We start from the raw sequence: 12,324 nt of genomic DNA on the forward strand, positions 1-12,324 counted from the left end.
AGCTTGGCAAAAATGCATATATTTTTATGTAACATTTGAATATTATGCAATAACTTATACAGATGGGACTCCCATGGGACTCCCATGGGAGTGGGTCTAGTACCATGGGAGTCCTGTCCCGCTTAGCTAAGGTCCCATGGGAGTGGGTCCATGGGAGTAGGCAGAAAAGTTGGTCCCATGGGTCCCATTTGCACAGCTCTAGGCTCAGCTGATCAGGCGGTCGAGGGAGGCAGAATGCCCGCAGCACAGTGTGCCATGTATATCAAACAGGACAAACCAGTCAAACCAGCCAAACAGCTGCTCAGGTGACTTGCTTTTAACTACAACATTCATTCACTTCGTTTTACTTGTGCTTTCCACACTGTGTGCATTAGAGACTGTATCAACAACGACCTCGCTGCGAAAGATGCGGCGAAAGACACGGAGGGGGCGACGTCGGATTTGAGTTCGGCGGGGCCCCGTTTGGCCACGTGTGCGCGGCGATTGGTCCGTGACCGTACCGGCCGGCCGAACCACCGTTTAGTTGATGTCCCAGCAAAGAAGAATCTAGACCTGTTCAAGGGTCTCAGCAAGCCGTACACCTCGATTTTAGTGCATATTCGATCGATGAGGATTGGATTAAAACACTTCCTCTATAAGATCAAAGAGGTTGATTCGGATCAGTGTGGCTGCGGTGAAGGCTCGCAGACCCCGCGTCACGTGCTGATACAGTGTCCGTTACACACTGAAATCCGTAAAGACTTGTTCAATAAGCTGTCGAAGACTGATCTTCGGCCGGGAGACCTGGATTATGAGACCATCATATCTCACCCGCAAGCGACTCGCTACGTCGCTGAATTCATGATCAAAACAGGCATCCTGGGGCAATTTCGCACATGCGAGGTTGAACCAGAACCAGACCCCGAAGACACTGAACCACTACACCGGAATCGACCGGAAGGGCCAGGTAGCGAAGACGCTGCGTACACCAGTGACTAACTACACATGTCAGCCGAGAAATGACATGTACTATATCCAACTATGTATGCACACAATCTTGTATGTAAGCAAAACGAACCCCTAATCGAGGGGGAGTAGGAGAGCCCAAGGGGCCGGTGAGGCATATGTAAAAGGAGAAGAGGCCATCAGGGTAGACGGGGAGTCTACAAGCGTTCTTTTATTATGGGTTTTTAGTCCTTTCGGACTCTTTCTTTTGTGTTTGGGCTGTGGGCTTTTTTTGGCGAGACGCCACTTTTCTTAGATTCATCTGTATCTAACTGGCGTCCGGGATATTCTTGCTCCACCGGGCGAGCGCCTGCATTACCATTGCGACTCTAGCTAGGTAGCATCAGGTTAATAGAATATCATCATCATCATCATCATCACTGTATCAACAACAATGACCCAACTAAGATGAGTTTCATCACAGCCCAAAATATATACCGCCATTACAACCTACATATAGCAATCCGTGACAACAAATACTCCATCGACAACTGCTTAGACCACCGCACGTGGCCGGAACTCAACCCACGGACCCTCCTTGGCGGCGGTGATATGGAGCGAAAGCCGGTATTCGTCATCCTCACTGGTCTTGACGACCGGGGGCAGGCGCATATCAAAGGCATACAGAATGTGAGACAGGGTCAAAGTAAGCTCAATGTATGCCAACGGCTTTCCGATGCAACCGCGAGGCCCGATGGAGAAAGGATTGAAGCCTGCGTGGGGAGAATACTCGCTGCGATATGGCTCCGGGGTCGCCTCTGGACCGAGCCACCGCTCGGGGACGAACTTGCAGGGTTGCGGGTAGATCTCCGAGCTGTGGTGGATGCTGTAGACACAGGTCGCAACCTCCAGCCCCTGGGGAATGTATTGTCCATCCACAGTGGCTCCGCCAACGTCAGCCTGGCGCCACAAGGGTCCAGGGGCCGAGGGCGACAGGCGCATAGTTTCTTCAATCACGGCTCGGAGGTAAGAGCAGGAATTCACTTTCGGGCCCAGACGGATCTCGTCCCGAGACTGGAATGTGCTGCGAACCTCTTGCACAGCGCGTTCATATACCTTCGGGTGGTGAGTGAGGTAATACAGCGAGGCCGCAAGTGCGGTAGAGGTGGTATCGGTTCCTAGGCCCCACGAATCAGCTTCGCTGATCATTCATCTAATCGGAAGGAATAGGAGGGTTAGGCCTACCTGCGACCACTAGTGTTGCGCTCTCGCCGCAGAGCTCCTTGAAAGAGAGAGGCTCCTGGGTCTCGGGGTCGACGGCATCTCGAAGCAAGGCGAATGCTCCCTTCATGGATCCCTTGGCCGACATGGCCATACCCTGCCGGATGATATCGTTGACAAACTTGACGAATTGATTGCGTGCCGCAATGGCTGCAGGAAAGAGGTATTTATCGATTTTGAGGTTCTTGGAGCCACCAGCTTCGATCAAGCAACCGACGCGTACATTGGACACTTCAATAGTGTGCGGGATGTGGCGGTATTTCTTTTCCGTCAAAGACGACCAAGGTACACCGAAGATCACGCTGCACATCACATCGAAAGTGAACCAGTCGCCTGTCCAGTCAGGGTTAGAGCATCATTCAGGCTGCGCCAGGGGTCAAGACTTACACCAATGAGACATGTTCTTCGCCGTCCCCCAAGTTCCATCCGGAACCACCTCTTGTGAGTCGTCATCGTGGCAACGGAGAGCTGTGCACAGCTGCGAAATCTTTTCCTGGATGGTTTCTTCGTAGCTCCGAAAGGCTGCATCAGAGAAGGCTTGGCTGATCAAGCGGCGCTTCTTGCCATGCTTGCGCTTCTCAATCGTTGTCAAGGTGTTTGCGGCCTGGTGTACCATGGCGTTGTATTTCACCGATTTCTTGAAGTTTCTCCCGTGGGCGTAGATCTCTGCCTAAGGTCAGCGTGGCTTCTCCACCGTCAAAGAACAGTGTCATGGAGCGTCGAACCTTTCAGTCCTGCCGCAGTGTTGATGCTCAACTCGTTAGGTCCATAACGGACATACGGACCTAAATAGCAGTGAACAAGTCAGTTCAAGCCTCATGTATAATTGGAGAGTTGACTCTATAGCAAGGCGCCCTTCACCTACCATACTTCTCGTGGCAGCGCCACATGTCCAGGTGCTGGTCCCCTTTCCACGAGTGGTAGACAGCATAGTAATTGGTGAGCTTTCCCAGCAGGGGCCCAGGGTATTTGGCATATGGGTGAAAGAACAATCTATAAACGCAAAGGCTGGTGAACTGTTATAATCACCGTCAGTCAATCCTCTCACGGTCAAGGAACTCAGGTGTGGTCATCATACCGCCAGTGCAGTCACACCCATGCACACAAAGAACGCGTCCAGGAGGTTGGACGAAGCAGACGAAACCAATAACATGTTTGAGGACAATGCGCGAAGCGTCTTAACCAGGACAACAATGTTTTGCCTGTCTCACAAAGAAAGCAGGAAGTCTGCAGTGCACTGGAAGTCAATGGCACCAACTCAAATACTACCCAGTCAAGGAGTGAATCGCGTCATGAGATCTGAAACCGAAAAGCTAAGAGCCAAGCCAAAGTTCTGCCTCACCTGATATTTGGGGCAGAAGGCTGACAGGCTCTTTCTTCGAGTCCTTTGATTCAGGCTCCTGGCGGAAAACAACCCAGATCCGAATCTCACGAGTCCCACGTGGAGCTAGCTTGAGCCCACCAGAGATTAGTTCTCAGCATCGCTAAATGACTCAATCCGTATAGAAGGATGGTGGGTAGTTTGGTTGTGGAAGCAAAGTTGGATTGTCGTTATGGGAAGTATGGGACGGATTGATAATCCCGGTCCGTAAATGGTATTGGTGCTTGATACCGTACGAGTATATAACAGATCTCAAAAACGCGCTTCCATAATACCATGAAACAGAATGTTTGAAATTTACGGCTAGTATAGTAACGCTGATACTAGATCCTGCAGGATGCCCTAAGTAACAACGGAACAGGATGTATGTCATTTCCTGCATGTGCTAGGTCTAGTGTTGACACTTGGACTCAGAACATTTTTCCTCTTGATTTGTTTTTAATTAATTTTCTATCTGGCCCCGGGAGATGATAATGATCCGAGCTATACCTGATCGGCAGGGGTCTACCTCCTTGGCGCTATGAGCCAGATTGCTGAGGACCTCCTGACTTGTCCGCAGGATGCTTGGTGCATGCACCCACGAGGGAGACAGCTCTAGACGCTGTCTCAGGAGCCTCATAATCAGTTTTAGTGTGTCGTGATTGTGACCTCCTGTTGGTATTTGCACTCATATCTAATCCTGTAATCCCGAATTCGGCGAGTTCGGAGCCACTTTCTCATCATCTTCAGGCCACCAACGGAGTCCTGAGACTTCATGCAACGGGGTCCTACAGTGTTCTGAACAACATACGACCAGCCATGACGGAACCAGAGCGCTCATATGTTTCTCGATTCTTTTCCTCTCAATTTTCGCGACTTCCATATCCGACACAGGACTTCAGGGATGCCGTGGTTCTAGTGACCGGAGGCAATACTGGTCTCGGTCTGGAGGCAGCACGGCACTTTGTGCGGCTACAGGCTGCCACTGTCCTCCTGGCTGTGCGTGATGTGCAGAAAGGACAGAGGGCGAAAGAATCGATTGAAGCCACTACTCAGATTCAAGGCGTGGTTGAGGTGTGGCCGCTGGATCTGGAGGACATCCAGAGCGTCCAAAGCCTGACAGCTAAGGCAGCTGGCCTTCCTCGTCTGGACGTGGTGGTGGCAAATGCCGGCATCTCGACCAGCGAATGGACTCTCATTGGCGGAACAGAGCGATCCATCCAGGTAAATGTCCTCTCGACATTCCTGTTGGTGGTCTCTCTCCTCCCCAAACTGCAGGACACAGCTATACAGAACCATGTCCGTCCCCGTGTTGTGGTGGTGTCGAGCGAAGGCCACGAGACGACCGAGTTTCGAGAGCAGAACGCCGATCGGATCTTCGACGCTCTCAAGGATAAGACTAAGTCGAATATGGATGAGCGGTAAGAGTTATTCTCACGCAATTACTCGTGAAGTTTGCTCATTCTAGGTTCCAGTTACGATACGTCCAAGCTCGTCCAGTTGTACCTGGTGCGCGCGCTTGCCGAGCACTTGAGCCAATCCACCAAGCCTGCAGTGACAATCAACGCAGTGTCTCCGGGACTCTGCAAGACAGGGCTACTTCGTGAGACGGCACTCGCCTCTCGAATCCTGATTAGCCCAATCAAGGCAGTGCTTGCTCGCAGTTCAGAGGAGGGGAGTCGTACGTTAGTCCACGCCGCAGGGCCTGGCAATGGCGAGACTCATGGGAAGTACTTGCGGGACTGCAAAGTGACCGAGTAAGTCTTTTTTCTCCTTTTACACTTGGCTAGATGCGGTAACTGCAAGTGCTGATTGGGTGAATTGTCTAGACCTGCAGCTGCGGTACGCAGTGAGCAAGGCCACGCGACGCAGGAGAGGTTGTTCAAAGAGCTGTTAGAAGAACTGGAGAAGGTTTCCCCTGGCATACGGGGTAATCTGTAAGCGCAGTATCGCATAGCAATGCCAATTCTAGCTGAGATCCATCACTCTGTGTTCAATCCTCCGGACTTAAGCGGTGATACCCAGTAGGGCCTCCGAGTCGGTAGCATTGACTCGCTCTCGTCATCTACGTGCATGCTGTCTCCATATGACGAGTATCACCGCCGCATTGCGTTAGTCTTACGCTGACTGACCGGCAAATGGCGGACCCGGAGTGTCGGCAACAATATCTTCGAGTTGTTCCAAAAGAGTAAAGAAGAGGCCCGCGCCACATGCATCCTCACACTGTACCTGTAGCCAAACACGATCTCCTTTTTCAGTAAGCTGGGGAATCGTAAAGCATTCCACGTGGCGCCTTGGCTGGTCTGGAAAAAAGACGCAGATCCCAACAATATGTTGGCTCAAAAATCGAGAATAAACCATTGTAATTTTGGGTGGAGTTTAGGGCGGTATTGATGCTTGAAACGTGAAAGATATTTCTGTATTGAGTGATCGTTACAGACTTAGCGAAATACCGGTAACCTGGTTAGTTGAGAACGGTCATGGTTACACCCATCGGTATCTGGTAACATGAGATATACAACTATACAAATCTCCGAGTCACATCACTTCGATCCTTCTGAAGGATTAGTTCCTGGCAACGTAACATCCTTTATCCACCCTTTTTCCGATAGCTTCGGAATGGCTGATAGGAAACACAGCTGCGAGTCTCATGAGAGCAATAAACTTGCGGCACTACACTTGCTTCGCTTGTAGACTTGGTGGCTAAAAGCGGCAACTCCTATTCATCTTCTCTTTGACCAACCCGAGCACCCCAAGACTACAGCCCAAGCACGACAAGCACGAAGATGAAGTCTGTCGCAATCTCTGCAGAGTCCGGTGGGCGTGGCGCTGCTGCGCTGCAGCTGGCTTGGGCTTTGACACTGTCGCTGTACCATGGAGCCGACACTGCGGTCTTCAAGACAATCATCTACGACAAACCTGCCGTGACCGCTAGCTCCACAATCGTCCGTGTCCAGGTCCACTTGGATCTCAAGAGCACTGTCGCTGCGGAGCTAGATGAGATCGGGCGTCAAACTGCCAGTCATCACAATATCGCGCCGGGAGGCGCCTGGGCGGAGAACAGTCTGCTGGTCCTCGAATCTTCCGAAGCTCCTCTGTTCGATATCGTGTGGTACAGAGAGTATCCTCTTGTCCTCAATTGCCGACTTGTCGAAAAGGAGTTTCAGCTACAGGCTTGGTGCAACGAGACTGGGCCACAAGAATGGCTTGGGAACCAACTTCTTCACCACCTTGCATTTGTTCTTCAGGACGTCCTCGCCCACCCGGAGACAAAACTCACCGATTTGCCCACTATTTCCCCTGAAGATTACGCACAAGTCTTGGAATGGAACCGAGAGGTTCCCATCAACGTCAGGGCCCGGGTCCAGGACCTGATCGCCAAGGAAAGTCTTGCACATCCAGACAGCCCGGCTGTTTGTGCGTGGGATGGCGATTTTACATACGAGGAGCTGGACAAGCTCTCATCCCACTTGGCTGCGCACCTAGCACAGCTAGGAGTTGGACCAGAGACTTTTGTGCCTATCGTGTTCGAAAAGTCTAAATGGAACATGGTTGCTACCCTTGGTATTATCAAGGCGGGCGGTGCCTTTGTCCCTCTCGATCCTGGCCATCCCCTTCAGCGCTTGCAGGAGATTTGCCGACAGATAAAGGCCCAAGTAGCAGTGGCCTCCACCAAGACAGCGGCACTAGCGACGAGCCTCGCCCCCGCCGTCGTGCGTGTGAGTGAGGAGGATCTAACCTGGCCTGAGAATGATGGCATCGTGCCAGAGCCCTCTGTCAGCCCGGACAACGCCCTCTATGCCATCTTCACCTCCGGAACCACTGGTAGACCCAAGGGGGCGGTGCTGGAACATCGTCACTTTTGCTCTGTCGTTGGCCCTATGATCGAGCGGACCGGACTGACTATTGAGCTATATAGTGCATAAAGATGATTATTAATATATTTGAGGAGTGTAGACTTGACCAGCCATTACTAAAATCTCTTGTCTGGTTTCTTCTTCATGTCTCCTAGACAGAAGGGACAGAACCCAGGGGCGACAAGTGTATATCGGAAGGTCAGAAGGCCGCATCAAGGATGCAAATTATTAAGATGGCTCTAACAATGAGTCTACCAGTCTTCCTTGTTGTAGCATAACTCTACATACAGATAGCAGAACTGGATAAATCAACGCTGGACACACCTATATGCGCGTTTTTCATTGCTATAGCGTTATTGATAAGGAGGACCGCCTAAAAATCGTCTTTAACACTAAAGGATATGCTTTGCTCACCCCTATATCGCAATTCTGTCAATATTAGCCTTATATCAGAATATAAATAAAACAAACTCACTCTGATATCGGTTTTGAGCAGATTGGACAGTGGCCTTCTATAGGTAATAGCCTAGGATAAAAAGCTACATACTCTATGGATATACAAATTACAACCATATCCTCTAGGTATTGTTAGCCAACTAAACTATCCAATATAGCTTCTGCAAAGAGCGATTCCTTAAGTTATATACGCTCTGGAAGATATTTCTCGAAGATCCCGAACAACAATGTTCTATCCCGTTCGGTGAATTCATTGCCAGCGACATATATGTTATAAGCGGAATTCCACTAATCTTATATAAAATTTGCTTTCTAAGATAATAAAATTTTGGCCTTTCTGCTGTAAAGATTTATACATTCTATCACAAAATCCTTATATATTTAAGGTTGACCAGTAATAGCAGATGTCAGATAAGTGATTCTCTGGTTTATCATCTTAATCTTACCTGTCTCTTCAAATACAGCGATGGCGGCCGTGTCCAGTTTCTGTGGGGTATTAAGGTCCTGATAGTGAGCCATACTTTGCTCTATGTTACGATATTTGTAATCAGGCTCCAGATCATGAATAAGAGCTTGGATGTCTAAAGATTTAAGAATAGACTAATATTTGATATATGTGTTATGATTTTGATGGTCAAGGGCCTGGCCTCTGGTAGTCTCTGACGCCTTGGCTAAAGAATATTAGTCAAAAACCTAGCTAAGGGTAGTAGGATCTTACGATCAATACAGTTTATAACATTTACCCGAATTCTATAGATATATAATCTATCTCTGAAGCACTATCTCTGAGCCAAACTTATATTGTTATACCGGAGCGAAGAAAATGTTAATACTCTATTGGGAGAAGGCCCCTCTGGAGTCACCATTCTAAAGAATGGAAGGTCTTTTTTGCACTCAACCCACTTAATCATATATGATTCCCTTCCTTCTAGGGGTCTTACTACAAGAACGTCCGCGACAGTGTTAAGCCCCTTAAAGGCACCATCGGCGACCCCATATACAATGACCCAGAAAACAAAATTAAGTCCCAGAATTAAGTACTCTCTAAACCAGTTTTTAGGCCTTTCAATCCCAAGTCAGTACCCGAGCTTTGATATGAGAATACTCACTTATAGATATTTGTCGTCTTGATGGCGCCGTCCTTTCAGAAACTTAGAGTCTATCATCACCCAGCGTTTCAAACTGCCTTTTCCAGAACTCTACTTTATATTAAAAGTGAGATGCTATATAATCATTGTTAGCTTTATTTATATAAGATAAAAAAGGAGGGAAAGGTGAGATTAGTGATGAGGAGATAAAGTTTATCAGACCTTATAGTAAAGGCACTTATTAGAATCATGGTATAAGCTTAACTCTATGATCGCACCTACTCTGGAACCAGAGCCAGAAAACAACGTGAGGGAACTTCCGGTCTACACACAAGCTCGCTTATGTTTATAATCATGCCAATCATCCCCAAACAGACTATAAAGAAGGTATTTAATATCTTTAGCTATGACCATGAAGCGTTCCCGTGGTTTAGTTCTCAGTCCGTATTTAACAGTCAGGTCGTTTCTGATATACTAAAGCAAGTTAGTCCAAATATTTATAGGTTGGTTAGTTTGATTTAACTGTATATTTAAAACATCATTTTTAACTTGGTTTGGTAGAGAACGAGAAGTTTCCCGCTCCCATCTTGAAGTGAAATTGATAAAATTCTGACAGGCCGTCTTCTGTGAAGGTAAATCTTTCCTTGTAGCAATAAAGTATTCCGCAAAGGACTTGAGGAGTTGCGGGGTGGGATCAGGCTCCTCTTTCCCGAAATTAGCGTTGGCTGCTTCGTTGCGGGATAGCCTCCATCTATAATGTATTAGGACCACGAACGAAATCATGAATGTTGGTAGGATTACTCACAATATCCAGTTCAATGCAGTATTCTCGTAATTTTGGAGCGTAGCGGGTGCGAGCTCCTTATGGCAAATGGTATTTTCTTCTTGTTCTCGCTCGTTCTGGTAGTCAAGGGTGAACCCACGTGACGCAGCACGAGCGTTTCCCTCTGCGAGCTTTTTCTGTATACTTTCTGGCAGCATTATTTTTCAGCTGGGGGACAAAGCTGGGGGACAAAGATGGATTAAAATGGCAGGCCTAAATGAGAGCCCTTGGGCCTTTATTTATCTAAAATGCGAGTGCTACGGTGGGTCCTCTCACCCCGTTCTCACCCCGTTCTCACCCCGTTCTCACCTCTCTCACCCCCAGTCTCCAGAATTCTCACCCATATCACCCTCACTCACCCTAACGCAAAACACGGTGCTGTTTTAAGGCCGAGGGCTCCTTGAGAATTGACCGCGTTTAGTATGTGGCTTAAGTACGGCTGAGCGGACGGGAAGCCCTGTTCTCCACACCCTGTGGTCGTATGTACTTACAATGGCTTGAAAGTGGTCCTCATAGTAAGAATACCAAGTCAATTCTCTAGAAAATCAGATCCAGGCAAAAGGTTCCAATTACGAGCCTAAACTAGGAGAGAAGGAAATGGTTGGAGGTAAATTATAGAAGAGGTCATAGTCTTCAGTTGTGCCCAGGTAAGCACTTGAGCTCTGCAAAGGAGAGCTGGTTCGGTACAAATTACTAGTACAATAAAGTTGTAACTTTCCAAGGTTCCACCTGGGCAACATTGATCAGAGCGTTTAAATGTTGTGACAGTATTAACAAGTTCAAGTTGGGGTCATCATTTTACTAGTATAGCACTCAAAACATCATGCAACCTGACCCGGAATGATTTCAAGTTCTTTGAAGATTCGAGATTGAATGATCCTGTCGATCGCATCCTAATAGAATTTTTTCCAGTTGTTATACTGTCGGTCTACCAGTCCGCATGAAAATATTCGATGGCTGGTCACGGTCCCAAAATTCCTCATCCACTTCATACTGGAACTCTTCTCCCTCCTGGTGAAAACCGAGCTTCTTATATACATGCCGACCCATGGTTGAGCCTTCCAGCACAGCTTCCAAAGAGCCACGTTTTTTTGCCTCACGGAGTCCCCATTCCACCAGCCGACTCGCAATCCCAAGCCTCTGGAATGATGGATCAACAACACATAACTCCAATACCATCACCGCTGGGGAAGAACTTGTCGCGATTTCCTCAATCACTTCTAGACGCCGCCGGCGCAGTGAGCGGTCAACTTGTTGGAGATAGCGCTGTTCGCGGGGGTTGCCGGGGTAAAGGCTTTCCAAATCTACCGAACTCTCAATATCTGCCGCTGGTGTCTCACCATACCCACTAACCATCGAAGCCTGATTCCAAATTGCTACACCAACCATTTGATCCTCAACTTCCGAATCCTGCTTGAGAACGGCCTTGAGAAAAATAGTGTTGGGGTTGCCGTTTCTGTCTTTAGTTATTGCGGACATGCGGGCAGCGAGACGTGCGCTTGCTTCCATGCATCCCTGCGGCGTGACCCACCCAGGGTTCATAGCGCACCAGACTCCGTCGTGAACCTGATGACCGAAGGCGAGGGCGCAGATCTCGAAGAAGCGGTCGAAGTCTGCTGGATTTGTGACAGGCTTCACATGGATGGTGCCATTTTCCAGTCGTGCTGCTGGATTTTGGTTTCTGTTCATGGTGAGGAATGCTGGCAGGTGCACGTTCCAATACCACTTGATCGATCTAACTGCTGAGCTTGCAGCAGAAGTTTCTTTGTGTGTGATTTTTTTTCAAGCTCCGTTGACCTTGAATGAGGACCAGAGTGATGTCTCGTTGATGATCAATGATATTCCGTTTGATCCCAAGCTCCTTTGACATGAAAACCTTGTGAACAGGCCACCTTAGCGACTTGCGGGGACATGACTCCCACTACTTGGCACGCTAGTGGGGTAAACTAGGTGGTGACTCTCCCGCACCCGTGGACCCCATCTCATTTCATCTGGAGCAGCCGCTCATTGCGGGTTATACAGTCTGTCATATTCCCTAAAATTGAAGTAATATGAAAACTTGAACTTGGCTTATCTTCAACCTTGGAATTGATCAGGCATATATAGGCTTAGAGTTGGAATGAGATAGTATGCACATGTGGTGTGCAACTTCATGCCGGTGGTGCAAGTCTTTGTACCTGCAAGAATGTACTCCCGAGGTCACTATATATTCCCACTCGAGATACTACCTAGTATTTCCATTCGGCATGTGCACCTTCTTGATAGACCGAATTCAAGTTTTCGCGAGACAAATCATATTCTGAATAGAAATTTCCATATTCAAGCCCGTACTATAGATAAACCATTCATGGATGGATGAATTTACACGTTCTCTTTAGGTAGGAGCTTCCTGAACCCCAATGTGTCTATACCAAAGAAATCAAGCTGTCTATGTATTTTTTCCAGATCATAATACCAAAGATTGCATACACTTACATCAAGTCGGCCGGATGGTGTAGTTGGTTATCACGTATCCTGCCGTCACGGCGGAGTGGG

General features: G+C 48.4%; 6 protein-coding genes across 6 annotated transcripts; 3 read left to right on the plus strand and 3 right to left on the minus strand.

Moving 5' to 3' along the window:
- Nucleotides 1–255: 255 nt before the first annotated feature.
- Nucleotides 256–978, plus strand: N7483_011572 (uncharacterized protein; the record flags this gene model as incomplete). Its single annotated transcript, XM_057094999.1, has 2 exons — nucleotides 256–305; nucleotides 375–978. 2 exons carry the CDS (start codon nucleotides 256–258, stop codon nucleotides 976–978), a joined length of 654 nt encoding a protein of 217 aa, XP_056940970.1.
- Nucleotides 979–1,479: 501 nt separating this feature from the next.
- N7483_011573 (cytochrome P450) lies at nucleotides 1,480–3,358 on the minus strand (the record flags this gene model as incomplete). Its single annotated transcript, XM_057095000.1, has 6 exons — nucleotides 1,480–2,102; nucleotides 2,170–2,538; nucleotides 2,593–2,871; nucleotides 2,931–2,990; nucleotides 3,071–3,221; nucleotides 3,284–3,358. 6 exons carry the CDS (start codon nucleotides 3,356–3,358, stop codon nucleotides 1,480–1,482), a joined length of 1,557 nt encoding a protein of 518 aa, XP_056940971.1.
- A 1,026-nt stretch (nucleotides 3,359–4,384) lies between these two features.
- On the plus strand, nucleotides 4,385–5,506 carry N7483_011574 (NAD(P)-binding protein; the record flags this gene model as incomplete). Its single annotated transcript, XM_057095001.1, has 3 exons — nucleotides 4,385–4,986; nucleotides 5,041–5,322; nucleotides 5,395–5,506. The coding sequence occupies 3 exons, from the start codon at nucleotides 4,385–4,387 to the stop codon at nucleotides 5,504–5,506; spliced, it is 996 nt and encodes a 331-aa protein (XP_056940972.1).
- An 845-nt stretch (nucleotides 5,507–6,351) lies between these two features.
- On the plus strand, nucleotides 6,352–7,491 carry N7483_011575 (amino acid adenylation; the record flags this gene model as incomplete). The annotated part of the gene is made up of 1 exon (XM_057095002.1): nucleotides 6,352–7,491. One exon carries the CDS (start codon nucleotides 6,352–6,354, stop codon nucleotides 7,489–7,491), a length of 1,140 nt encoding a protein of 379 aa, XP_056940973.1.
- Nucleotides 7,492–8,061: 570 nt separating this feature from the next.
- Nucleotides 8,062–9,947, minus strand: N7483_011576 (uncharacterized protein; the record flags this gene model as incomplete). Its single annotated transcript, XM_057095003.1, has 6 exons — nucleotides 8,062–8,166; nucleotides 8,341–8,478; nucleotides 8,712–8,922; nucleotides 8,988–9,019; nucleotides 9,516–9,717; nucleotides 9,772–9,947. The coding sequence occupies 6 exons, from the start codon at nucleotides 9,945–9,947 to the stop codon at nucleotides 8,062–8,064; spliced, it is 864 nt and encodes a 287-aa protein (XP_056940974.1).
- Nucleotides 9,948–10,704: 757 nt separating this feature from the next.
- On the minus strand, nucleotides 10,705–11,478 carry N7483_011577 (GNAT family N-acetyltransferase; the record flags this gene model as incomplete). Its single annotated transcript, XM_057095004.1, has 1 exon — nucleotides 10,705–11,478. One exon carries the CDS (start codon nucleotides 11,476–11,478, stop codon nucleotides 10,705–10,707), a length of 774 nt encoding a protein of 257 aa, XP_056940975.1.
- Between the last annotated feature and the right edge of the window lie 846 nt (nucleotides 11,479–12,324).

The sequence above is a fragment of the Penicillium malachiteum genome, assembly GCF_028827825.1.
Source record: "Penicillium malachiteum strain IBT 17515 chromosome Unknown utg000005l:1.0-9002435.0:326005.0-9005861.0, whole genome shotgun sequence".
In the NCBI taxonomy this organism is placed as follows: Eukaryota; Fungi; Ascomycota; class Eurotiomycetes; order Eurotiales; family Aspergillaceae; genus Penicillium; species Penicillium malachiteum.